This window comes from Lithobates pipiens, unplaced genomic scaffold, assembly GCF_037356315.1.
Source record: "Lithobates pipiens isolate NorthernLeopardFrog02 unplaced genomic scaffold, aLitPip1_a1.2 Scaffold_28, whole genome shotgun sequence".
Taxonomy (NCBI): Eukaryota; Metazoa; Chordata; class Amphibia; order Anura; family Ranidae; genus Lithobates; species Lithobates pipiens.
The window spans coordinates 163008853-163036698 of record NW_027507789.1 but is presented as its reverse complement, the minus strand read 5'-3'; the positions used below and the strand labels follow the sequence as shown (position 1 = coordinate 163036698).

At 41.3% G+C, this 27846-nt stretch overlaps 1 protein-coding gene across 1 annotated transcript; it reads right to left on the bottom strand.

The window, feature by feature from the left end:
• Positions 1–378: 378 nt before the first annotated feature.
• Positions 379–27846, bottom strand: PSMD3 (proteasome 26S subunit, non-ATPase 3). The gene is made up of 12 exons (XM_077459821.1): positions 27635–27846; positions 22242–22432; positions 21051–21188; positions 18982–19118; positions 17524–17714; positions 14995–15098; positions 13066–13180; positions 8882–9001; positions 6985–7088; positions 4159–4314; positions 2694–2744; positions 379–1340 (listed from the first exon to the last, which is right to left on the bottom strand). The coding sequence occupies exons 1-12, from the start codon at positions 27762–27764 to the stop codon at positions 1263–1265; spliced, it is 1515 nt and encodes a 504-aa protein (XP_077315947.1). The 5' UTR covers positions 27765–27846; the 3' UTR covers positions 379–1262.

The following is a 27846-nucleotide window of genomic DNA, read 5'->3' as shown; positions in this document are numbered from 1 at the left end:
TGTGTTGGTACCACGCTTTTCAGTTAGGGAGCTAAATTTCTATCAAACATTTTCAAATACTTACAGATTTTTTGAAAAGGTGAAAAATCCTTCAGCTTTTAGAACTACTTTAAGACAGACACGGCCAGGCAATTAAAATTTTCAGAAAGAGCCCAGCAGAAACGGCAGTCTACATTTTCTTCTCCTGACAGGAATACTTTAATTATGCCATGCCCTTTTATTTTATTCAGCCCCATTTCCCCGATTCAAGGAGCCCTCAACCCCAACAGACCTTCAGAAAAACAAAAACCCATGAACATTGCTCTTCTGATGAAAATCGTCAATATTTAATGCGGTAACTTAACAGATGGTACAACAAAACGCCACACCACAAAAAAATTGGTTACAAACAGCCTTTAATGAGTTACTAAAGAGCCGAACAAAACTTGATGCATGTCATCACCTTACAGTCTTGATCAGTAACAAAAAAATAATCAGATGTACAAGATCTTAAGTGGAACTTTATGACTCCGGGTCATTGTATATTACACTTCTTTACAGCTGAAGTGCGAGTATTAAAACTATTGGCAGAAAATGCAAAACAGATTAGGCCAAAATGTTTTTGTAACCTATTGTAGAACAGTGGTTCTCGGCTCTAATTCTGTAGTACCCCCAACTGGTCATGTTTGGAGAATTTCCCACAGTGAGCACAGCTGTGGAAATCATCAGTTCAGCCATCTATACAGTTGAAGCACTTGTGCGAGAGTAACGAAACCCTGAAAACACGATTTTGAGGGTACAGGAGTTAAGAAAAAACAAACAAAAAAAAACACTGGTTTTGACCACATCTGGGTAACCCATGGCCCTCCATTCCTTGGGACACTACCACTGCCAACACCCACGTAAGGTGTGCACAGACAGTTGGAAGTTTCTAGAAAGGGACTGCTGGTTATCCAAGGGTGGTGTATAAAGTAAAACATTGTAGACAATCTCAAAGGCCGAAACATGAAAAATAAATCTATAATGGTAGGCACAGTAGAGGGGTGCCAGTTAGGAAGAGTTCATAAATACATCATAATAGAAGATGCAGTCCGTTACTTCAAAACCTGCTGGAGAAACCTTCCAGTTCTCTGCTGCACGGATGTATGCTTATGACTGTTTATAAAATGGCCAACGTGGAGGGGAAAGGACGAGGGGGTGTACCAGGAAGGGCTTGAAACCAAAACCGGAAAAAAATAAACCCTAATATAAACAGAACAAAGTGAGGGTGGGTAAAGTCAAGGTCACGGGAAGCCATCATCATCATCTTCAGCCATTTCTTTAGCAAATTCTAAATCCTGCTGTTCCCGCTCACGCCGCTCCTAAAGGAAAAAGAAACAAATGGATGAATTAGTACAGCATGCACAGCATCAGGAAGGAACAGTAAGTAAAGGCTGGCCATAGGTTCTCCAATAATAATATAACATAACTGAATCAATAAAGGCTTCAAGAGCTTCATTTATCTATAGTAACAAGGAATTTGTTTTTGGAACTTTAATTCTACAGCTGTCCAGTTAAAATAAATGGAGAATTTCACACCATAAGCGGAGCCTTTCAGGAGTACAATTACATCTAGCAAAGGTTCATGAAAAAGTTAGTGTCATACTGCACACAAAAGGTATTAATCTTAGTTATTTGATGACTCTTTATGCCCGCATGGAATGCAGAGGTGTTTTCTGTGCATCCACATGTAGGCAGTCCCATTCATGCCCATTAGCATGCAGCAGCTACACAGATACAGCTGGTCTCAATCTGACAGCCACTAGGGCCTGAATGCACACTGTGCATTTGGGGACACGCACCCGCATGGCTGTCAAATTGGGACCAGTGGCTGTATCTGTGCAGCCGTTGTGTCCAGCACTTGTGCATCTCATGCAGGCGAAGACGGCCTCTTGCATAGGTGGATGGATAGATACACCTGTGTAAATAACGCTTCAAAGTCTTTAAAAAAAAAAAAAGAAAAAAAAAAGCTCTGTTTAAACCTAAAATTCAGCTTTGAGAAGTAGAAATCATTTTATCAATCAGTCCCCGGTGTTAATGTTCATACCCGATGCTTCTGCTAGTTTGGGTCCAACCCGGCTTCCTGCTGCAAGCCGACAATGCTGAGTTTCAGTTTCTCACCGCTTTGTCACATTGTCTTAGGACTACAAGACTGCAATGGCAGCGTCATCTTTCAGCTTCTTACAGAGCCGTTACCTTGGGAAGAGGAGGCTGAGCACTCCTACAAGGGTGTGTCTTGCCCGATCCCCCTGACCCTTTCTTAGAGATTGACATGTGCACCTAGCTCCTGTGGCCTGGGCCTAAGGGATTACAACTGTGGAAGAGAGGAAGGGCCAAGCTCTCACTCCAACCACAGCCCCTGCCCAATGAAGATAGCAGGTGGTCAGGTGATCAGTATTTTGAAAATTTCATTTCATTGTTATCAACAAACTACTTTTTTTTTTGGCTTATTTTTACTGTTATAGTAAATGTGTAGGTGATGATTGTTTTTATATGTAAAATGTGTGGAGTAGTAATGTAATTTCATTGTGAATTTTCTTTTACAATGACAATAAATCTTCAAATCTAGCCTCTATATAAAACAGTTGTCTCTGCAATGATTTTTTTTATTTTTGCTAGGGAGTTTACCTCTGCTTAAACTAAAAACTCGGTGGAGCTGTTCTATTGGTTCTTACCTCTGCCGACTCCAAATCTTTGTTGTATGACTTGGGAGGGAATCGCATAGCCTACAAAAAAATAAAATAAAATTGTGTCTTACAAATAAAATACATCCCATTTATGAGCTCTATTCCTTTTGTATGCATCACTCCTTTACTTGTAAATCATAAAAGCTATTACAGACTTTCCTAAATAAGCCTGGAGAGAATGGGCATCACTATTTCTCAGTATTTTTTTTTTAATTTAGACAGTATCTTTATTGTAACAAAAAATAACAATTTACAAATAAATGATATGCATAGGAAATGTCAAATATGCATTGACGATCTTACCAATGGTCATCTCTTAACAGACATCTTGTGTAGTTCATATTACATGCCAAGAAATACATTTACACATAACAGAAAAGATAATAATCATATTACATTGTTGACATATTTCCACATCGCTCAGTCTCCATTAGATAACAGAAATTATGGTGGAGGGCAATCTTCAGGTACCTGGCGGACAAACATGTGTCTCAAGATCATGTGATTTAAAGATGTAGCATAAGGCTAGGGCTCTACGCGTTTCATCTTCAAATCATGTGATCTTGAAACTCCGTAATAAGTGATATTAATTTCACTATTAGTGTTCATTAATTCATTATTTTCCACATGATTGTTGTTCATGAATTAGTATAATTGCACTATAATCTGCCAATGTTTCTATTAGCTATAGACTGGTTTTGAATTATACCATTATCAACTCAATCATGTTGTTCATGAAATAGTATAATTTTTTTTTTTTTACCAATATATCTATTTTCCATATTTTGGTTATGAATTATGTCATTATCATGCATAATAAATAGTATAGATTTTGTTCAATTATATCATGTTATTCTTCTGATTCAATGCTCATGCTTCCAGGGCCCATGATCATGTGATTCTATTTTATGTTCTTAGCTGTGCTTCATTTAAAGTCCCAATTTTTCCTCTTTGCTGCATTTTTCTGCATATAATAGGGATGGAGGCAGACGAATCTATCCATTCGTTGCCTCATGCAAAGTCCCAAAAAAAAACATCCTTTTTCCACCCAACTCTGCTGCTATCTTTATTACCATTGATTTGTATGTGTTTAGTTTTCTCTCCTTTGCCTCAGAGATGTGTTTTTTTTACAAACATTCTGTTTAAAAATTTGTGAATCAGTACTGCTTGGACCTTGAAGAAGGGAACATACCCCAAAAGTTTGTCCTGAAAAATTGTATGTCAGTGCAAATAAAAAAAGTATCACGGACAGTACTCAATTTTCTCTTATATGGTAGAGCTATTATTCACCTCTGCCACCCATGTACTGAACTCAGGTAAATTAGTTCTCATCCATTGAACTTATCCATATCTGGCTCTGGGTATATCCCCAGTAGGTAAGGTTTGGGGTGCAGTGTAAGAGGAGTGCCCATTGTATCGTGGGCCATTTTTCAATATTAAATGGTCTCCTTACCTTGACGGACATATTGTGAATGTCTAAACAGAAGGAAATGCGTTGGTGGAAAGCCAGCTGGGGCTCCCGTGTGGAGTAAATGTCAGTCATCTCCTTAGATTGGACATAACCCTTTTCATGGTTAATACTGGCTTCAATGACTCCATCACGGATTGCCTAGGTAAAACAAAGTCAGAGATGAGAATGAGAATGGGAACCTGCAAGAAGGTTGCACTGCTTGTCTGTCTTAGGAGGCCGCACTACCAATACCTATTTCTGCACAGATAAAATTGAAAAGGGGAAGACAGAATAAATGCAAAAGGTGGTTATACGTTTTATGAACATGTATATTTACTAAATCAATGGCACTGTGTTTTCCAGACTGATCTCAAACTTCAATCTGGCTGATTCGTGGAGGACTAAACACCCAACCACCAGGGCATACTCATGTTGTTTCTCCTCCACCTACAACACAATGTTCCGTATAGACTTTATCCTACTTTCACAGATACTGGTACCTAGACTACTGGAAGCAGCCTTCTGCCCAAGACTGTTGTCAGACCATAGTCCATATTGGATCACATTGACTATCCCATTAACTAAACCACCCAGGACATGGAGACTCAATCCTTTTTGGTGCTCATTGTTCCCAGATGATGGGCAGATAGACGATGAATGGAAAAGATACTTTCAGGTCAATGCTCACTCTGCCTCATTTGCGAACATATGGGACTCAAATTACATGCGAGGGCAACTCGGACATCCCAAATTAATAAACTAAAATCAGCCGCAGCGGAGAAGACAGACAGGGTACTGGATGAACTCTCACTTGCGGAACGTTAGTATGAGGCTGACCCCTCTCCTGACAAGGCCTCCCGCCTTAAATTACAAACCAGGGTAGCTAATCAGTTGTAATATGAGATGTCTAGAAGAAAAAAAAAAGTTTTCCCTAAGCAGAAACTTTTTGAACATGGAGAGAAAACAGGATAACCTCTATTTCTTGCTAGGTGGTCCCACGAAATCTGCCTTTTCCATTGCCCGGGCTAAAAACATCACTTCCCTCCTGGAAGTGAGGAGGGAAGTGATGTTTTTAGCCCGGGCAATGGAAGAGGCAGATTTCGTGGGACCACCTAACAGCAAGAAATAGAGGTTAAAAGTGATGACCACTTACATCGCAGACAAGGAGGCACTTGGAAAACACAGGACAGGAAGTTTCCTCTCACTCCACAGGCTACACAGTGGCCCATACTGTGAAGGTGAAATACCTCCTTGTGGGGTAAATAATAGAGAAATTACGCCATAGCCCCACGTCCTGCTTGCCACAGTATACCAAGCCTGGTTTTGAGACTACACACTCTGCGTCCACTATAGCCGGCAAATTTGAAACATCTACCGGTGGAAACATTCAGAGATGCAAGAGGACATATGCGGACTGGACTACAACAGATTACGTATCGAATCAGATGATCCCTACAATATTTAACGTTCGTTTTGTTTACGGAATATGCGAGTGCACACCTTTTTGTTATCAATAAATGTGTGAAAACTTTTTAAAAATCTGCACCCAGAGGTGCCCCCTCTCTCTTCTTTTTGTATCTTCTAGCAACTTGGAAACTTGGTTTCAGTTCCTTGACGGTGGCAGCCCTGTATGTGGAACTTCTCTTTATAAAGAACCAAGACATTTCATTTGGACCTGACCATATATAGATACAGAGTAACACTGTATTTGCAAATGCCTTTTATGTAGACAGCCTGCCACCACACCCGTTTGGGTATACTATTATATGATTTTTTTGTGCCTCAACTTGTCTTTCACCTCTGTGACCAGCCGCGTGAACTGTCGGATCATTTCAATGGCTAGCCGGTAAGAATGAGAAACACTGGCGAGCGGTGGGATAGTGGACAACCCCTTCCTGCTGCTTCTAAAAGCTATCCAGCGGCTAATCAGCCACTCGGAATGCTTTTATAAAGTAAGAGTCGCTGGCTGAGAATAAAAAAAAAATTACACACACACACACATATATATATATATATATATACACATACATACACACACATACATATGGCATCATGTAAATGCACCATATGGTAAACTCCTTTTCCCTCCTGCAGTTCCTACAATCCATTGTCGTGTCGCCCCTCTCTGTCCACTGTCACACCATCTTCTTAATTGCTTCTTTTGGGTGCTATTATTCTCCCCCATTGGCAACCACTAATGACGTAACTCCTGTGCACTGGAGTTATATTGTCCCAGCAATATTCCTAACATCTTATAGACCGGGAGTACACACTGCACATGAACCAGAGGAAGTGTACGCTAATAGAAATTTACAAACCTTTTACCAAAACAGCCCTGTTAGTAGTTATTCTTTTTTTTAAGTTTCAGTTTTAAAGACACACTCCAGCTAAAATGTTTTATTTTGTTTGGATAGAGCTGGGAAGAGAAAGTTTCTGTCAAGTTTTACTGTCATGTCCTACTGGGCAGAATTTTGCTTTGTTCCTGTCAGGACCGGAAGCATGAGAAATGTCTCCAGTTGGGACACAGATGAAATAAAACCACATTTAATAGAAGGAAGAGTTATAGTAATGTCCTGTTCTGGTGACAATCGCAACCTTCATCTTTTGTACAGGTGTCACAGGATCAAGAAATTGGGAATGGAAAAAAAAAAAAAAAAAATTAAAAGGGGGCAGAGAACTTCTCTATGCTTTGCAGAACTAGAAATAAAAATCTATCTGGAGTTGGGGTTCGAAATAAAAATCGCTTTCCAAATAGTGTTTCATCAGCACTTCAATGTACATTATGTTCTATATATCAGGCTCTCGCCATGTCTCCTCTCAGGCGTTTACCTTAGCAACTATGAATTCAGCATCCTCAGGACTGTCAAGCTGGAGTTTCTGGGCAATGTCAGGCAAAGAGATCCTGGAATATGATAGGCTGATCATACGCACACCTACAGAATAAGGTGATGAAACACATTAGTGCGAGTGTGTAATATCAAAGAAAGTAAAAAAAAAAAAAATAATAAAAAAAAAAATGGCCAAAGAATAAAACTCAGCAATAAATAAGATATCTCTGATGTTTAAACGTATTTAATGAAGTGCCACAATAAAAGGGTGCCTGAAATGGTTCTCCACTGCAGTTTTGTTTTTTTGTTTATATCAGAGACAGTACTGGGTGAAGAGTGCAGTCAGCTTATACCAGGGCCCATTAATAAAAATAAAAAAAAAACCGAACTGCTGAACATGATTGGAAGACAATCATATGACACGGTGAGGTTGATTTACTAAAACTGGAGAGTGCAAAATCTGGTGCAGCTCTGCACAGAAACCAATCCGCTTCCAGGTTTTATTGTCAAAGCTTAATTGAACAATTGAAGTTAGAAGCCAATTGGCTACCATCCACAGCTTCAACAGATTTTTCACTTGCTAGTTTTAGTAAATCAACCCCACTGGTTTGACAGTTCACAAAAGGAAACAATTTGCTCATAGTCCTCATTTTTGTTACCCTAATTTTCTATAGCTAACTATCCAACAGTGTGTATTTTTTTATTAATTCTCCTTCAATAAAATCAAACAGATGCGTATTCAGATAACATAGCAGAAGATATTACAAGGGGCATGCAAGATATTTATATTTTAGCCAACAGTTTGCAAAGCAAAAAAAGCGCTCAAGATTTCGAAAAATGTATCGATCATTTAAAAAAATGATCAAACTGCCATAAATACTTTGCAGTCAGTGTCATCAATGCCTTTACATATTTTCTCCTATGTGGCCTAGAAACCACCAACTCTGAGACTTGCTGACTTGGAACCCAAGTAAAGCCGGCCATAGACGGATTGAAGTTCAGCAGGAACTGCTGGAGTTTCGATCCATGTATGGGTAGGCTGGTTGCATTGAAGTCGATCCAGGAAGGCTGTGGACTTTACCCTTCCTTTATTACTTGGTATAACACGGACTCAGAACAAGCAGGTGCCTTGAAGACTCTTTTAAATAAATATTATGCAATGAACAGTTTTAACCACATCCTAAATTTTATCAGTCAGATCGATAAAGATACAGTAGGTTTTTAATTCTTCTTTCCCCAATTACTACTTGCATAAAATAAACCCTGTCACCAGAGCATTCCTTTAAAAAATCCTCTCATAATATTATATGTGCATTAACATATTTTAGGTGTGTTATTTTTATGTAAAAGCCTCAAGACTGCTGCTGGGTACCGCCATCTTGGATGTGACATTAGCACCCCCAGCAGACACAGAACGGTCACTCAATTAACATTCTGTAGTATTCCCCTTTGCTCCTCTCCCAGTTGCAACTTAAACGGAGAGTTGAGGAGCTGGACCAGCACAGAGAGTAATTAACCCCCAACAGAGGAGAGGGCTGTCATGTGCAAGGAAGGAGGGGGCTGTATCAGGTAGTTGGCTCTTCCTGAAATAATCAAATTTGAAAGCAAGATCAGGCACATTGCAAGACAATAAAAATTTTTTCGGTGTCTTTACTTGCAAGGGGGTGACCGGGTCTCTTTAAATGCTGTGAAGTGAGACACTACATCAGATAAACAACAGAGAAGCATACAAGAGGGGGGGGGGGGGTGGATTATGCCTAAATTGTAGCATTATTACTATTTCATGAATGAATCTCACCCCTTCTATATTGAGTCTTCTGACTGTACAGCAGAACTTTATGTTACTGACTCAGCAGGCCCCGGCAGGGTCTATTCACTGAAGGAGGCAATCTACCTACCTGTCTTGATGACATTATGCCTCAGTCGGATGATAAGTGTGTATGTTCCATCGGTCTGGAACTTCTCACAAAACTGCTCAAGCACCTGATTAAACTTGGACAGATTGCCTGTACGGACAGCTGTAAAAGAAAAGCATGTAAAGAGTCTTGTACTGATTTTCTACATATTGTATGTACAAGGAGACATCAAAAATTACCACCACCATAAATTATTCCATCATTCATACAAAGTGAACAAGTCTGTACTCAAATTACTGCTGCTTTTGGATCACACTGTGTGCATCATATAATAAAGTATTAATAAAAATATGAATAAAATGAGAACAGATTTAAAAAAAAAAGGTGCCAAAATAGGTTATTATAAAAATATCCAAATTGCATTATAAAAACATTTAAAAATGATAGAAAAACATCCATGTGGCTACAGTAAAGATGCAGTAACTGTAGCTCAACATGTTTCACCAGACTATGGCTTCTTCAGGAGACTTTACAACTACTTCATACTAGAGGTCGACCGATATGGGTTTTTCTCTGGCCGATGCCGATGCCGATATTTAGAAATCATGGAGGCCGATAGCCGATATATGATGCCGATTTTTTTGGGCCGATATGTTAGGCCGATTTTATTTTATTTATTTATTTTTAATCCCCCTTGATCTAACACACCTTTTCCACTGGGGCGTTTTTTAAGGCGCTTTTGGGCTAAAAATAGCGCCTGTAAAGTGCCTGCAAAATGGCTCCCCTGCAGTCTGCGTGAAAGATAGAGTGCTTTCACACTGAGGCGATGCGCTGGCAGGATCTTAAAAAAAAAAGTCCTGCAAGCAGCACGTTTGGAGTGGTGTACACCACTCCTCCACCACTCCTGCCCATTGATATGAATGGGCACCACTGCCGAAGCGCATGCAATGCGATTTGGCAGCGGTGCTTCATGGGCGCATTTAACCTCTTCCTTGGCCGCTAGCTGGGTTATATGTGCCCCACTAGCAGCCAAATAGCACCGCTAAAATGATGGTAAAGAGCCGCTAAAACTTGCGTTTTACCATCAACGTCTGCCCACTCCAGTGTGAAAGCAGTCTTCATAAGTGATACAGAAAATTTCTTACACTTAAAGCGGAGGTCCACCCTAAAATGGACCTTCCGCTCATCGGAACCCTCCCCCCCTCCGGCGCCACAATTGGCACCTTTCAGGGGGGAGGGGGGTGCAGTTACCTGGATAATCCAGGTAACTGCACCCACTTCCGGGCTAGCTCTCTGCGGAAAGGGGCGTACATTACGCCCCTTTCCGCAAGTGCCCGCCCCCTTCCGCAAGTGCCCCGCTGCCTGCTGGGAAACACACAGGTCCCAGAGGCAGCGGGGACCGTCCTCATTGCGCAGTGCGGCTCACGCATGCGCAGTAGGGAACCGGGAAATGAAGCCGAAAGGCTCCATTTCCTGATTCCCATACCCAAGATGGCGGCGGCGGCAGCACTCGAGTGTCGATCTAGAGATCGGCTTCGGGGTGCCGACATCGCGGGCGCGCTGGACAGGTAAGTGTCATTATTTTAAAAGTCAGCAGCTGCAGTATTTGTAGCTGCTGGCTTTAAAAAAAAAAAAAAAACGCGGACTCCCGCTTTAAACATTTATTAAACAAAACAAACCTCCAATCAGTTTACTTGTATGTATGATCTAGATTAAAAAAAACAAAAAACCTATATATTAAATAAAAACAGGTAGTCAAAACTTTTGGACAAAAAAAAAAAAAAAAAATGGGCTAACTTTACTGTTTTTTTTATTTTATTTTTTAAATGGTGTATTTTTTTCCCAAAAAAATGCATTTGAAAGACCTCTGTGCAAATGCCGTGTGACATAAAATATTGCAACAACCGCTATTTTATTCCCTAGGATCTCTGCTAAAAAAATATATATATTTTTTGGGGGGTCTAAGTGATTTTCTGGCAGAAAATACAGGATTTTTACTTGTAAGCAACAAGTGTCAGAAAAGATTTAGTCTTTAAATGGTTAAACTGAGAACTTCTACACAGAGATGACTTAGTCATTCAGAAGTGTAAACATTGTATTGTTTAGTTCTTTTCTTGGCAGTCTGCCCAGAGTGGAGGAAAGGGTTGCTATGACGACTCAGACAACTCACACCGACTTCTTACAGAACTCATTTCAAAGTCCCGCTGTAGAATCGGCTTTTTATTAACATAATCGGCCGATGCCGATTATTTAAAAAACGGCAAATATCGGCCGATATATCGGCCGGCCGATATATCGGTCGACCTCTACTTCATACATAATCACTGTGTTGTAATACAATAATTGTGGTAAACTCAGTGCAATAAATCATACACCAGAAGGATGTTTTGGGGAGATATAAGTGAGCCACAGGGGAGAACACAAACCAGTAAATTACCTGCTACTATTGTGGAAGAAATGAGTCCAAAAAGGATAGGCACCACCAGATTTTCTAGAACCCATATCTAAATCTGTTTGCAGTACAGTTCAAAATCTGATCCTGGAGTAGCTGCAAAGGGGCAACAAGCCCATATATTGGCAAGATGTCTCTGATGTTAAAGCTAAACTCCACATCTCTCCTGGGTAGGGATGAGCTCCGGTGTGTGTTCGCACACTGCACGTGCAGAGCCCGCCAGGAAGTCGGCTCAGCGCTGCGCTAATCACAGGCAGTGAGACATTTCCCGATCTCAGCAGCTGCGAATCGGGGCAATGTCTCACTGCCTGTGATTAGCTCAGCACCAACTTCCTGGTGGGCTCTGCATGTCGGGTGTGCGAACAGACACCGGAGCTCATCCTTACTCCTGGGACACGCCACAGCTTGTCAGTTTATCTCAGACATATTGTGCCAATATACAAGCTTGTTGTCCCTTTGCAGCTACTCCAGGGTCAATTTTGAACTGCCCTGCAAACAGATTTAGATGTGGGTCCTAGAGGATCTGGTGGTGTCTATCCTTTTGGACACCTTTCTTCCACAACAGTGGCAGGTAACTCACAGGTTCTTATGCGATTCCCCTATAGCTCAGTGATATACCCCAAAACATCCTGCTGGTGTGTGGTTTACTGTGTGGATTTTACCCCAATTATTGTGTTACAACACAGTGATTATGTATGCAGTAGTTGAAAATTCTCCTAAAGAAGCCATAGTGTGGCAAAACATGTAGAGCTGAAGTTACTGCATCTTTACTGTAGCCACATGGATATTCTATGATTTTTTTTTTTTTTTATATGACATTTCTATCATTTTAAATGTTTATAATAAAATTTGGGAATTTTTATACCAACTTGTGTTGCCACCTTTAAAATCCCATGCAATCGTTCTATAAACCTTTTGAGGTCATTATTAAGGGATGTGGTGCCTGCGACTCTCAGACACCCCACAATTTCCTAGTATTAATAAAAGTTATTGTAAATCTATCATGCTCATCTTATTGAAAAAAAAGACAGACTACACCTGTGTAAAAATGTATGTCGTTTTCAAATTTGTCCTAGAGTACACCACAACAACGAATCAAATGCAAATAAACATGGAAATTGACATTGCAAATGCCATAAAAAGCCAAAAGAACACCCTAAAACACAAATCTGTAGAACAAAGTTGTTGGGTTTTGCAGAGATCCCAGAAAAATGAATGCTTGCCATTAGCAGCAGAAGAGTAACACTTGTAGGTCTAATAAGTATACAATTAAATAAAACTATAAAACTATAGATGTCAGAATTTTTTCCCAGCTAAAGGTTAAGTTCATGTTTTCAGAAAAAAAAAATTAAAAAGTACATTTACACTGCACAGCGTCCCCAGCCCCCTGCTGCACTTGTGGGTTATTAGAGGTCAGTGCCCATGTAGCGTTACCAGGATTTGAAATCCCCACTCTTCTTCCACATCTTTCCGTGGGGCTTCTGGGACGAATCAGAGCGATTCAGACTGGTCAGTGATGGCAGGTGACCGCTTTGGCAAATAGATGCCTCTGATCTGTCCCGGAAGCCCAACAGAAAGAGGGGGAAAAGAGCAGAGGCAATCAAAGCCCGAACTGTTGCACTGACAGCTAATCCCCCATGAAGATAAGTGCAACTGGAAACCTGATGAGAAGGGGGGGGGGGGGGGGGGTAATGGTTTTAGTTCATCTTTTCAGCTTTCCTGAAAAAGTAAACTTACATTTCAAAGTCACTTTAAAGTAGCATGGAAGACTCACCTTGGGTAAGGAGGAAATAAGGCATAAGAGACCTCTTTAACGAATGCTGTCTGAATTGGAGACGATCTGGGATTTCACCTAGTAGAAGTTCTACCACAATCAAAAGCTTATGGACCTGAGGAGATTAAAAGGGAAGGAAATTAGTGCAGAATCACACAAGAAGGGTTAAAAAAACTGCCTAGGAATGTGTAAAGCCACACATTTTGTTTAATTTAATAAAGTAGAGAGACTCTTCTCTTAAAAAGTGTATGTTTTAGTTCATAAGGAAAATCTGTATTTTTGCTAGCGTTTCATTTACTGAAACACTTGAACAGCCTACTTCTTTAGTAGGTAAACCCCAGTCTATCCCAAAGTATCTACTTACATTGCATTTATAAAAAGCTGTTAAAATATGCATAGGTAAGGCATTTTAACCCCTTCCGAACCAGCAGTCGCAGTTACACTGCGGCAGGTTGGCTCCCCTGGGCAAAACCGTTGTAGCTATACATCGGCTCACCGTTTGACTACTGGGGGCGCAAATTTCGGAGCCGATGCGTGTGTGCCAGGCACCTGCAATCACTCCACACAGGAGATAGAGCGGAGATCTGTCAATGTAAACAGACAGATCTCCATGCTGTCAGGGGTGAGGAGAGCGATCTGTTGTTCATACTAAGTATGAACAACGATTGGTCTCCTCAACCAGGCAGTCCCACAACCTCCCCACCCCAGTTAGAATCACTATCTAGTTAACCCCTTCCCTGCCAGTGACATTTACACAGTAATCTGTGCATTTTATACCATTGATCGCTGTATAAATGGCAATGGCCCCAAAAATGTGTCAAAAGTGTCTGATCTGTCCGCTATAATGTTGTAGTCCCAAATAAATAAATAAAATAATAATATCGCTTATCACCGCTATTAAAGTGGAGGTCCACCCTAAAGTGGAGCTTCCGCTCATTGGAACCCTCCCCCCCTCCGGCGCCACAATTGGCACCTTTTAGGGGGGAGGGAGGTGCAGGTACCTGTATAGTACAGGTATCTGCACCCACTTCCGGCATAGATATCTGCAGAATATACGCCCCTTTCCGCAGATATCTACGCCCCTTTCCGAAGGTCCCCGCTGTCTGCTGGGAAACACACGGATCCCAGAGACAGCGGAGACCATCCTTATTGCGCAGCGCGACTCGCGCATTCGCAGTAGGGAACCGGGAAATGAAGCCGCAAGGCTCCACTTCCTGATTCCCATAGCCAAGATGGCGGCAGCAGCACCCGAGAGACGATCGAGAGATCGGCTTCGGGTGCCGACATCGCGGGCGCGCTGGGCGGGTAAGTGTCATTATTTTAAAAGTCAGCAGCTGCAGTATTTGTAGCTGCTGGCTTTAAAAAAAAAAAAAAAAAAAAGACGGACTCCCGCTTTAAAGGTAAAAATATAATAAAAATGCCAGAAATCTTTCCCCCTTTTTTTTTTAGATGCTATAACTTTTACGTAAACCAATCACTATATTCTTATTGCGATTTTTATTACCAAAAACATGTAGAAGAATACATATCGGCCTAAACAGAAGAAAAAATTAGGTTTAAAAAAAATAAAATAAAAAAAAAAAGGGGATATTATAGCAAAAAGTACAAAATATTGTGTTTTTTCCAAAATTGGCGCTTTGTTTGCTTATAGCGAAAAAAATAAAAACCGCAGAGATGATCAAAATACCACCAAAAGAAAGTTCTATTTGTGGGGGGAAAAAAAGACGTTATTTTGTTGGGGTACAATGTCGCACGACCACGCAATTATCAGTTAAAGTGACACAGTGCCGTATCTCAAAAAATGGCCTGGTCATTGAGCAGCCAAATCTTCCGGGGCTGAAGTAGTTAAACAAGCGGAACAGAGATTTTACCTCCCCTCTTTATGCGCTACATAACCTTTAATGAAAGAAAAAAATAACTAAATCTTACCGTCTGTTTGAAGCCCACCGCTGTGTGCTGGGGAGCTTTCCTCAAAGCATTAGTCAAAGTCCTTCTGGCTTCAGTGTATTCCAACTGAATGGCCTTAATCCGACCTAGAAGAAAGCATAAGTGCAATCTCTTGAAATAGAAACCTTAACCCTTCAACAGAATCCAAATATCCAGAAACTCCGACACTTAGAGAACATTTCTGAAATAATTGCTTTATGAACATATTCTTTGCCACCATCTATAGCTGAAGAAGGTAGCATGGATAAGCAATTAAAAGGGAAAGTTCTCAATTCTCTAATTTTTGATAGTTCATAGTTTTTCAGGCTCAGTATATTAAAAGTTAGTCACCAAACCCTGTCCCACCAACTAAAAAAAACTAGAAACAAAGCGTTACTAGACCTACTGATTACCAACAATACAGACCTGATCACAGATGTGGAAATACGGGGCAATTTAGGAAACAGTGATTGCAGGTCAATTTGTTTTAGGATAAATCACACAAATAGGGTACATAAGGGCAATACAAAGACACTGAATTTCAAAAGAGCCAACTTCCCTAAACTACGAACCTTGACAGAAGATAATAATTGGGATAAAATCTTAAGAACAAAGAACACAGAGGAAAAACAGGTATGCTTTAAGAGCATATTAAATAAGGGCATTAGCCAGTGCATTCCAATGGGAAATAAATTTAAAAGAGCTAAGTCCCGGGTGGCTTAACTCCTAATACTCCTAGGAGTAAACTCCTTTACTAATGTAAAAATGCATATAAAAGCAAAAAGGAGAAGAACAGACCAGTTAGTCAAACATCAATTGTATGCAAGCTCTTGGAGGGGATGATAAGGGACTATATACAAGATTTTAATAATGGAAAACGTTATCAAGAGCAGTAATCAGCATGGATTCAGGAAGAATCGTTCTTGCCAAACCAATCTATTATCCTTCTATGAGGAAGTGAGCTGCCATCTAGATAAAAGGAAGGCCTATAGACGTGGTGTATCTGGATTTTACAAAAGCATTTGACACAGTTCCCCATAAACTTTTACTGTACAAAATAAGGTCTGTTGGCATGGACCATAGGGTGAGTACATGGATTGAAAACTGGCTACAAGGGCGAGTTCAGAGGGCGGTGATAAATGGACAGTACTCGGAAAGGTCAGGGGTGGGTAGTGGGGTCCCCCAGGGTTCTGTCCTGGGACCAATCCTATTTAAATGTGTTCATAAATAACCTTGAGAATGGGATAAACAGCAGGGCAATAACTTCTCCGCATGATGTGGAAACTTTGCAAGAAGAGCCGAACAAATTAACGGGGTGGGCAACTACATGGCAAATGAGGTTTAATGTAAAATAATGCATTTGGGTGGCAAAAATATGAATGCAAACTATACACTGGGGGAATCTAGGATGGAAAAGGATCTGGGGGTCCTAGAAGATGATAGGCTCAGCAATGGCATGCAAAACCAAGCTACTGCAGGCAAAGTAAACAGAATATTGGCATGCAATAAAATGGGATAAACTCCAGAGATAAACCATTAAAATTTTCCCGCTCTACAAGACTCTGGTCCAGCTGCACCTAGAGTATGCTGTCCAGTTCTGGGCACCAGTCCTCAGGAAGGATGTGCTGGAACTGGAGAGAGTCCAGAGAAGGGCAACAAAACTAATAAAGGGTCTGAAGGATATTAATTATGAGGAAAGGTTGCGAAAAACTGAATTTATTCTCTCTGGAGAAGAGACCTTGAGAGGCGATATGATTTCAATTTACAAATACCGTACTGGTGACCGCACTATAGAGATAAAACTTTTTGCAGAAGGGAGTTTAACAAGACTCGTGGCCACTCATTAAAACTAGAAGAAAAGAGGTTTAACCTTAAACTACATAGAGGGTTCTTTACTGTAAGAGCTGCAAGGATGTGGAATTCCCTTCCACAGGCAGTGGTTTCAGTGGGGAGCATCGATAGTTTCAAAAAACTATTAGATAAGCACCTGAACGACCGCAACATACAGGGATATACAATGTAATACTAACATAAAATCATACACATAGTTTGGACTTGCGTCTTTTTTTCAACCTCGCCTACTATGTAAAAAGTGTGTTGGGTAGGTGAACCCTACACTTCATAATTATGGCCATTCATTAGCACGTCTGCCACAAAAACAAATAATTTATGATGGTCTTGTGTGAAATACTTTATGTGAGATCAGTAATAAATTAACTGGAGTGACTGTAGATAGCTGTAGGAAATGTTATACTGCTGGGCATGAAGGAAGACAGAAAGTGACATAGAAGTTATGTCCGGTATCAAAGCTACAGATAAGAACCAATCCTAGCTCATGTGTACGTTATTTCTCCTCTACATGACGAAGATCGAAGACAATCATCGTTCAGCACAATCCGTAATAAGACAAAATTCTGGATAACAGTGTGTCCAGAAAATAAGCTGAAAGTTTTGGGAGATGAACCACAGCTGCATCATCTTCTCTGACCTTTTCAAAAGTCATCATGGAATACAGGGGAAAACATTGCTCACCTGTGTAGTACAAATAGCGAGCCCACTCATTGTTGTTAGCCAGCTCAGGAAATACTGACTTGGACACCAATTTTTCAGCCTGATCATACAGGTTGTAATGCAAGTAGTTTCTAAGAAGCAGGTTGAGCAATGTAGCCTGTCCATCAGCATCATGCCTGAGTGTGGCTGTGCGCAGTCTTGCATGCAGGAAGCTGTAAGAGTATATATTGTTAGTGTGTCACCAATCAAAAGCAGAATGCAAAATAAAATACGTGTACATCTTATCAAATTACACAATCTTCTGTTGAAGGCTGGATTATTGTCAGTCCGTCCACTGTGGCTTGCTTCAGAAAAGCGTTCCTATTGGCTCTCATGGCAGATAGACTGACAGCTCCTCTCTACACTCCTGCTGGAAATACACATTTTGGACGGACATCCGAACATCAGATAGACCATCAAGGCCACAAAGGGCAGCTCAACCCCAGTTCCCTCCAGACAGATTCCAGGCTGATCTCGCTCCCTCTATACGGCTTGCCTTCTTCCTTTAGTTACCGGTTCATACTTGGACTTCCCATCCACTGTGAACTTTCATCTCCCACCACATCTGCTTGTGAGTGCCATTGCTGTTAATATTTTTATCCTTTAATAAATTGCCTGCTTGACGCTTTTTTTCCCTCTTTAATTTTGTACTTAGCTGTTTGCCCAAAGTTTAACTTTAAGACCACAATTATAGGCCTAAGGGTAGGAAAGTTTTAAAAAATAGCTGAGAAATTACAGAAAATAAAAATGTATGGTCTTCTTGAATACAAGATTTTTACTTTAAATGTAACTTGTTCATATGTGCTAGGTAGAGGTAACAATCCAACCCAGGGACTTCAGGTAAAGGCACTGTATAGTCAAATGTACACATTTGCAACAAAAAGGCATACAACTGTCACCCCTAAACTGATTGTGTGCAGTAGATTTATTCACTCTGCAAACCAACTGTGATGAGTAACTTGGACTCCTGCAAGTTCTCATGCAGGCCACGGTGTCTCTGACTACTCTGCCCATCTGTTAAAATGTTTGGAACAGACACTAGTTGGTTGAATTATTCATCTTTCCTCTCTATGAGAATTCTTTGGTGAGATTTCCCAACAGCTCTGATCTGTTGCACTGAAATAGTCATATTAAAAGGAGTCACTGTTTCACAGCTGAGCTTTCCAAAGATTTGTTCCATACCAAACAGGGAAGTATGCCACCATCATTTAGATGGCCACAGTGATTGGGTAAGACTGTGAATTCTGGTGGGGTCATCCCATCCCTGTAACCAATTTCCCAACTGTAATACCTGCTTCAAAAGACAAAGTCTTTTAGGTAAATGGACCAGACTTTAAGATTTAGCATAGCTGCAACATTTTCTAGATAGCATTAATTCATCAATGAATGATTTTAAATTATTGTCCAATGTAGCTCTCTAAGCCTTGATTTGCTGCTCACCTTCTGACAACATCTAGCTTATTGAGGAACTCATAGCTGCGAGAGTGGTAGTAATAACATTTTGCTACTATGAGATCCAAAGCTCGCCGATTCTGAGTGCTGATTTTCTGCATCAAGTCATCTGACACCTTCTGCGCCTGTGGGGAATGAGAATAAAATAATAAATGCTAACAATCACAGAATCCAGAAACACAATGTAACTGAATGCAAACTAATCTGAAAGCAAACCCATTTAGGGCAAAGCAATGGGTTTACTTTAACCACTTAAGGACAGAGTCTTTCTGAGATTTGGGGTTTACAAGTTAAAATCAGTTTTTTTTTGCTAGAAAATAACAATTAAAAAAATATATAAATAAATATTTGGGGGTCCTAACACCCTAGAGCAGTGATGGGAACCTTGGCACCCCAGATGTTTTGAAACTACATTTCCCATGATGCTCCACTACACTGAAGAATGCTAGAGCATCATGGGAAATGTAGTTCCAAAACATCTGGGGTGCCAAGGTTCGCCATCACTGCCCTAGAGAATAAAATGGCAGTCATTGCAATACTTTCTTAAAAATCTCCATAGGCAACGTTTAAAATTTTTCATTTTTTTTTTACAGGTTGCATGTTTTGAATTACAGAGGAGGTCTAGGGCTAGAATTATTGCTCTCACTCTAACGATCGTGTGTGGTTTAAACAACATTTTCATATGCAGGTGCTACTCAAGTATGCGTCGCTTCTGCACATGAGCTACGCGAGACAGGGCGTGTTTAAAAACGTTTTTTTTTTCTTATTTTTACACTGCTTTTTTTTTTATAAAGAAGTTTTGCCACTTTTATTCCCATTACAAGAAATGTAAACATTCCTTGTAATAGAAAAAAAAAAAGCACGACAGGACCTGTTAAATATTAGATGTGAGGTCAAAAAGACCTCAGATCTCATATTTACACTAAAATGCAAATAATAATGTAATTTGAAAAAAAAAAATGTCCCTTTAAGAGCTATAGGCAGAAGTAACATATTTATGTCGCTTCTGCCCTGCAATGATATGGAGACGGGTGGGGGCCATCTTCCCCTCAATCGACTCCATACCAAGCCAGGGAGCAGACCCGTTCGCCTCCACCACTACCAGCAGCTCTGGTAAGCGGCGGAGGCCCTCTCTTGCCACCAATAAAAGTGATCTTGCGGTGAATACGCCGCAGAGACCACATTTAATTGAAAGCGGACCGCCCGCTGAAGAGGATATCGGGGTTATGGCAGCTGGCTGCTGCCATAACAACGATGCTCCTCTTCAAAGAAGTGATGTAAAACAAGGGCGGGTGATCTGTAAGCAATTAATGCCACTCTAGTCTGTTCTCTTCCCCCAAGCGACAGCGCTGGCCTGATTACCTAGATTACTCATCTGTACTCAAAAGTGCCTTTTTTTCTCCTAGTAGTTGTGAGGCACTGCATGGGCAAAGCACACTTTTGCTATAAAGGAACTGCTACAAACAAGTAACTGCATAATCATAGGGAACTAACTATTCCAAACTTAAGAGCTGTATAATTTCAGACTTACTTTCAGTATGTGTCATATGAAACAGGGAAGAGCTGCTTTAATAAGAGTGTAATCACAAGTGTTTTGGTTCAAGACAAGTTCACTTTGAAATCTTGTGGCCAAAAAAAAATGTGCGTCTGTAAAGGCAATGGGGGTTATTTACTAAAGGCAAATCCACTGTTTACTATTAAGTGCAGTTGCTGTAGATCTGAAGGGGAAATGTAGGAAAGGGGGAAAAAAAATAAAAAATAAAAAAAAGATTTTTGCTTATGCACGATTGGATGATAAAATCAGCAGAGATTCCCCTCATTTCAGATCTTCAGCAAGTGCACTTGCAGTGCAAAGTGGATTTTCCTTTAATAAATCAACCCCTATGTGTGTTTGATTGTTATGCGTTTCATTACTACGCTATCCAGAAAGCATACAGTGCTACTAAGCTGTTTATTAGCAGATGCATTAATTTACTGGGGCCCTAAAAAACATTTAGGTGTCAAACATAAAATGCACTACGTAATTAAACAATGGTAAAAATAAACCATGCTCTCACCTCTGTGTAGTGTTTGCTGTTCATCAGGTAAATCACCAGAAGAAGCTGCAGGTAAGCTTCTACTTCTGGGAGCAAAGGGGCTGAGGCAGCCTTTCCTGTTCTTGGTCTGAACTGTAAATCTCCCTCTGTATCCATCATCTGCAGAGTTAGATGTAAAAAGAATAGGTTATAAAATACATAAAACTTTATCATTAATACGTCAAACTAAGTAAACACCTAACAATAATATATATTCTAGTTTCAGTATGCATCTCACAATAAAGCCACCTTCTGTATCTGTGTTTAAAACAGCGCAATAAGAGCCATTATGCTTAACTACCATACACAACCAGAGTGTGTGTCTGACTCAGTGGCAGTGGTCCCCAGCTTCCCCCCCCCCAATATCTCCCTGTTCCTATATCTGACAGAGTAAACTATTTTTTCTAGTGCCTCCCCCAGTCGGATTTTGTTCCCCTAATGAGAGACAGTTAAAATGCCAATATTATTTGGCACAGGATCTCTTAAGCTTGTCATACGGATGAGAAAATAATTAATTTTTCCCACTGTACACTATACAATCTGACTACACTATGAGGACCACAGCTAAACAATCCATTCGATCTGTACAAAATAGGGTAGGATCTTGTACTACACACATTTGAGGAAAGATCTAAATGAGATTGATCAGACTGGTATAATGTATTATCAGTTTTAGAGAGAAGATATTTCCATATGTTAAAACCAGGAAGTACAACACACTATAAAACGATATAACAATACCACAATCGTTAAAGCAAATGTAAAGTATCACCTTGTGAAACAACTTATTAATTTTGAATTAGAATGAAAGGCAAAACATTTGTGGATTAAAAAACAAAAAAAAACAAACAAACAACACACATTATAAAGACCCCTCCCCCCTTTTATTTTTGATAAAATGATCACATACATGGGGAAGGGGGCATCTGATAATTGGAGGAGAGAAGGCTGAGTTCCCAGCACAGCTAGAGAACTGACCATGGTGTGCTCTCGTGCCTAGTGAGGCCAGTTTTTATTAGGAAAGCCAGGGATTTCACATAAAGGAAGCAATACAAAAAAAGAACAGGATACTTCTTTCATACAAGTACATGGTACAGCAGGCACATATCAGGAATATGTAAGGTTGGGATTATACACTCTTTAAGTGAAGATGTTGATAATACCCGCACTTACCTCCTCCAGGAAGCTCAGCATCCAGTCACGAGTGGTAGCATTGGAGGTGAAAAAGCCATTAATAGCCTTGTGCAGGACATTGGGGTTCAAACGACGGGATGTAGATGGCAGGGCTCTCAGTGCACGAAGAACAAATCTTGGCTCTTTTCCAGACACTGCCTTCTCTATCTGCTTCACATGCTCCTTAATATCTAAAATGTTTAAAGAAACATTAGCAAAAAAAAAAAAAAAAATACAGGAAATACATGCATATACTACAGTATACCATTACTTCATATTCAATTAGAAATCCAAATTATTGGTCAGATTATCCTGTTTAGATAGCATGCCATAGAGCTGGCATGTCCAAAGTTTTGGTTTCAAATGGCACGCCTGGTGATTTGGACATATATATCTTTTGTGGCCCCCAACGAATCTCCTAGCGATTTTTTTTTATAATAAATATATATATATTTTTTTTCTGCCTGCCTTCGGAGGGGACAGGAAGGGGGTGGAACAAGTGCCATACATGGAGTATTTCCTGTTTACACGTGGCCTCTGTAATAGGAAATCGCATCTCCTGGTCTGCCGGGAGGGGGGGGGGGGGGGGGTCCAAGGGATGATGGTTTTCCCATTGGCATTCCTTGGACCTCCCGCTACTGGACACACACAGCCTAAAGAACTTGTACATGCCAGTGAACACTGCCTTCATGCCGGACCACCTACATGGATATTAATGATATGCTCTGCCAGTCTACATATCTTGTAGGTGTTTTTAACCCTTTTTGGGGAAATTAAACAGCTTTTAATTCTACACTTAGAGGCGCCTTTTCTTTGTTTTTCTGTTTCCTATTCAGAGATTGCTTCTCTCTATAAGTGCAGCCCTAAGTGGGGAAGATACCCTATTATAGACTTTCTGGTTCATAAAGACATCTGTTTTTGCTTGGTCCTGAAGTTCAGAGCGCCCTTATAAACTGTATCTTGTTTTATCTCGTGGCTACTGTGAAATTGTGTAAATATTTTTTTTTATTTTCATTTTTTAAATCATTGATTTGTATACACCCTGGGAACAGAGGAGCTGATTGGACACAGAGCTGCTTATCTGTCCCTAGAGGTATGCAACTGCACCTTGTACGATTATATGTGAACAGCCACTAACAGTGTCAGCCTGTCATTGATTTGTACAGGTTCCGTGTCTATCCGTCTCTGTATGCATGTAAATACTCGCATGTGAGGTAAAGCTTCACGATTTTGGTTAAAATGAAAATCATGATTTTTTTTTTTGGTTAGAATAAAGATCACGATTCTCCCGGCGTAACATCATCTTTCACGTTATACAAAAAAATTGGGCTAACTTTACTATATTTTTTCCCAAAAACTGCCATTTTATTCTCTAGGGTCTCTGCTAAAAAAAAAAAAAAAAAAAAAAAAAAAAAATATATAATATAATGTTTGGGGGTTCCAAGTAATTTTCTAGCAAAAAAATACAGATTTTAACTTGTAAGCAACAAATGGCAGAAAAAGGTTTAGTCTTTAAAGCGTTTGTTAAACCCAAAAATACCCCCAACACATTCTGTTCTTTTAAAGCATGTTATACAGCACAGTGCTTGTGCTGTGTAATTTGGCACCCTGTAATACCTGGCTGATCTGCCTGGCTATACCCTCCCCTCTGTAAACTGACCACGGTGCATGAGGGCTGCTGAGCCCCGACACCGTAGTCTGTTTATGTGATTCCGTCATCCGCAGCCTACTCTTCTGTGTCCATCTCGCCTCTGCTCTCATATTTCATAAAAAAAAAAAAAATCACATCTGCGCTGTAATATATAAAAAAATGTCCCTGTGACTTTGTTATGTAGAAAATATGCTCATCTGTATCTATAACAGCATGTCTCCCTGGCGCTCAGCTGACGCGACTCTCACACTCTACTCCCCCGGCTGACGTCAACGGGATCGCTTGGCCCCACCCACTGGAGCTGTCGGAAAGTGAGGAGACCTGAAGAGTCAGCTGAGCACTGGGAGCTGCACTGATATGGATTACAGATGAACATTTTTTTTTACCCAACACAGGTACAGGAACATTTATTGGTAGATTACAGCACAGATGGGACGATTTTATATAAGTGGGTTAACAACCACTTTAAGTAGTTAAATTGACCTCATCTACAGACAAAAGTTCATCCCTTTGATCTAATTCTAAAAGAACCGAATGCTACATGCATCTTTTCTCTATCTCTCAGCGCTGAGGAATGTTGATAAACATTTTACGTATTTTCCTTTTTTTTTTCTGACAGCTCGGCTCTGCACTGTTTATAAAGAATCGTGGAAATGGCCGATTGAGAGAGAGAGTGTGTGTGTGTGTGTGTGTGTGTGTGTGTGTGTGTGTGTGTGTGTGTGTGTGTGTGTGTGTGTGTGTGTGTGTGTGTGTGTGTGTATATCGAGATAATTTTTTTAACACTTAAACGTGCAGCTCTGATGTGCAGTTACCAGTGTACAGTTGTAGCCTGCTATTGATTTGTATGCTTTCTGCACTCCCAGGTGCAGAAATATGCTTGATTTTTTTAGGCCTCTTGCACATTGCAGCATGAAAACGCTCAGTACAGCATTTTTTTTTACTGATCTAAAATGCAGTGCATTGCTTACAATGTGCCTGTACACACAGGCACATAAACAAACACTGCGTATTCTTGAGAGGAAAAAAAAAAAAAGGAGGAAGGCGAAGCAAAAATCTGCGTTGCATGTTTTTTTGCACTGTATGCGCACATATGAGCATAAATATTCATGAATTTTCCATAGGCATGAATTGTGCACGCAAACTCGCATATACACGCAAAATAAACACCTGAAATTACGCACAAAAATAGCAGATGCTCAAACATCAGTACCGCGTGCAAGAGGCATTACAGTGTACAGAACTCTCCGGGAAGTCACAGGTGTTGCATACAGCTGTACAAATCAATAGCAGGTTTGCGGCTGTACACTGGTAACCGCACATCCAGGGTTTACATATGTATAGAGATGAGTGCCCCTAAATGCCAACCACCTACATCCACAGGGGCTGTATGCATGTATGAATGCAAACACACAGATGTGCGATAACCAGTGCACAGTTGCAACCTGGCATTGATTTGTATGCAGTGCCTGTCACTCTCAGGTGCACAAATATGCTAATTTATAGGACATACAAACCTCTGCTGTGTAAACAAGCCTTTCTCCCGATGTGTAAACTGTGTGAATTTAGCCCAAACACTAGATCACAGAATATTAATTGGATTTTCTGCAGATGGAAGTAAAATACGGCTATATTTTCACACAGGCAGGTTTGGGCGGTATAATAGTAAATACGCATCCAAGTGTTTACATACGTTAAGCGATTTATGAGTGCCCCTGAACGCCAACTGCCCGCATCCATGGGGTGCACATTTGTCCATGAATGCATGTAAACACTCAGATATGGGGCTACCACTGCACAGCTACAGGATGCCATTGATTTGTATGAGACCTGTGACACCCAGGTGCAAAAATACTTTTTTTTAAGGCTGTACAGCCCCCTGCGCCCAATGTGAATGAGCCCCCGCAGCAGAGCAAAATGAATGGACTTCTGCAGATGGAGATGGTAAAATATGGAAGTCGCAGGCGTTTTACACAGCTACCTGTACAAATCAATGAAAAGTCACTGATGTATACTGGTAACTGCACATCCAAGAATTTACATGCTTACATGAATGGATGAGCTCCCCTAAACAGGTAACTGCACATCCAAGTGTTTACATATGTACAGGAATGGATGAGCTAACCGGATCTCCAACTGCCTGCATCCATGGGGCACACATTTGTACATGCATGTAAACACTCAGATGTGGGGCTACCACTGTATAGCTACAGGTGCCCCATACAAATCAATGACAACCTGTGACTCCCAGATGCAGAAATATGGCCCTTGACACCCATTTTAATGAGCCCCTCCCCTGATGTACAAGCCTCCGCAGCAGAGCAGAATGAATTGATTTCTGCAGATGGAGATAAAATATGGAAGTCACAGGTGCTGTACACAGCTACCTGTACAAATCAATGCAAGGTCATGGCTGTATACTGGTAACCGCACATGCAAGCATTTACATGCTTACAGGAATGGATGAGCTCCCCTGAACGCCACCCTCCTACATCCATAGGGTGCATATATGTCCCTGTATGTATGTAAACACTCACGTGTGGCTACCAGCTTACAGTCACAGTCTACTATTAGTTTATATGCAATACCTGTGACTCTCCGGTGCAGAAATACGCTAATTTTTACAGTGTAAAGAACTCTGCTCTGGGAAGTCACAGGCGCTACACACATTAAGGATGAGCTCCAGCTCGTTCGCACTCTCCACGTGCAGAGCCCGCTAGGAAGTCGGCGCGGTGCTAATCACAGGCAGCGAGACATTGTACCGATGTGCAGAGATCAGGAAATGTCTCACTGTCTGTGATTAGCGCAGTGCTCTGCCGACTTCCTGGCCGGCTCTGCACGTGGATCAAGCGAACACGCCGGAGCTCATCCCTACACACAGAAACCTACACAAATCAATAGCAGGTTGCTGCTGTACACAAGTAACTGGACATCCAAGTGTTTACATATGTACAGGAATGAATGAGCACCCCGATCGCCAACTGCCTGCATCCACGGGGTGCACATTTGTCCCGGCATGCATGTAAACACTCAGATGTGGGGCTACCACTACGCAGCTACAGCTGGTCACTGATTTGTGTGGGACACCTGTGACTCCCAGGTGCAGAAATGTTTTTTAGGTTATACGGCCCCCACGCCCAATGTGAATGAGCCCTTCCCATGATGTGCAAGCCCCAGCAACAGAGCAGAAAGAATGGAACTTCTACAGATAGAGGTGAATAGACATTCCCCTGAATGTGGTGCGGAGATTCACCCGCTCCCAGGGCTGAGCCCTGCGCCAATCTCAGAGGATCATATGACTGTGCATTCGCTAATTCCTGGAGACTAGGGATGAGCTCAGGCGTGTTCACATACTCCACGTGCAGAGCTCGCCAGGAAGTCAGGGCAGCGCAGCGCAGCGCTAATCACAGGCCGTGAGACATTGTCCGATTTTTGCAGCCGCACATCAGGGCAATGTCTCACTGTCTGTGATTAGCGCAGCTCTACGCCGACTTCCTGACAGGCTCTGCATGTGGGGCATGAGAACACGCCTGAGCTCATCCTTACTGGAGACCCCCATAGGCCCCATTCACCACCCACATTCCCTGATCTGCTGCAAACCAGCCCCCTCCACTCAAATTCCCAGCTATGGGAGGACTACAAGTCACAGCAAGCCCTGGCAGTGACTCCTAGGACGTGCAGTCCCACCACAGACACACACACAGCCTATGAGAGGACGAGACACAACAAGGGGAAAGAAGGATACCCTCCAGTGTGACGCTGTCCAGCTCCTTCTTCCCTCCTTCCCCGGTGCTGTTGGCGGCGGCGGCCGCCGGCTCTTCCTCTTTCATTTCCACATCCTCCGGTTCCCGTCGTTTAGCCGTAGCCTCCTTCATCCTGACCACCCGGTGCCTGCAAAGCTCGCTTTCCGGTTCCGGTCCGGGAATGACTAGCAAATCTCTGGCTCGGACGTAGCGC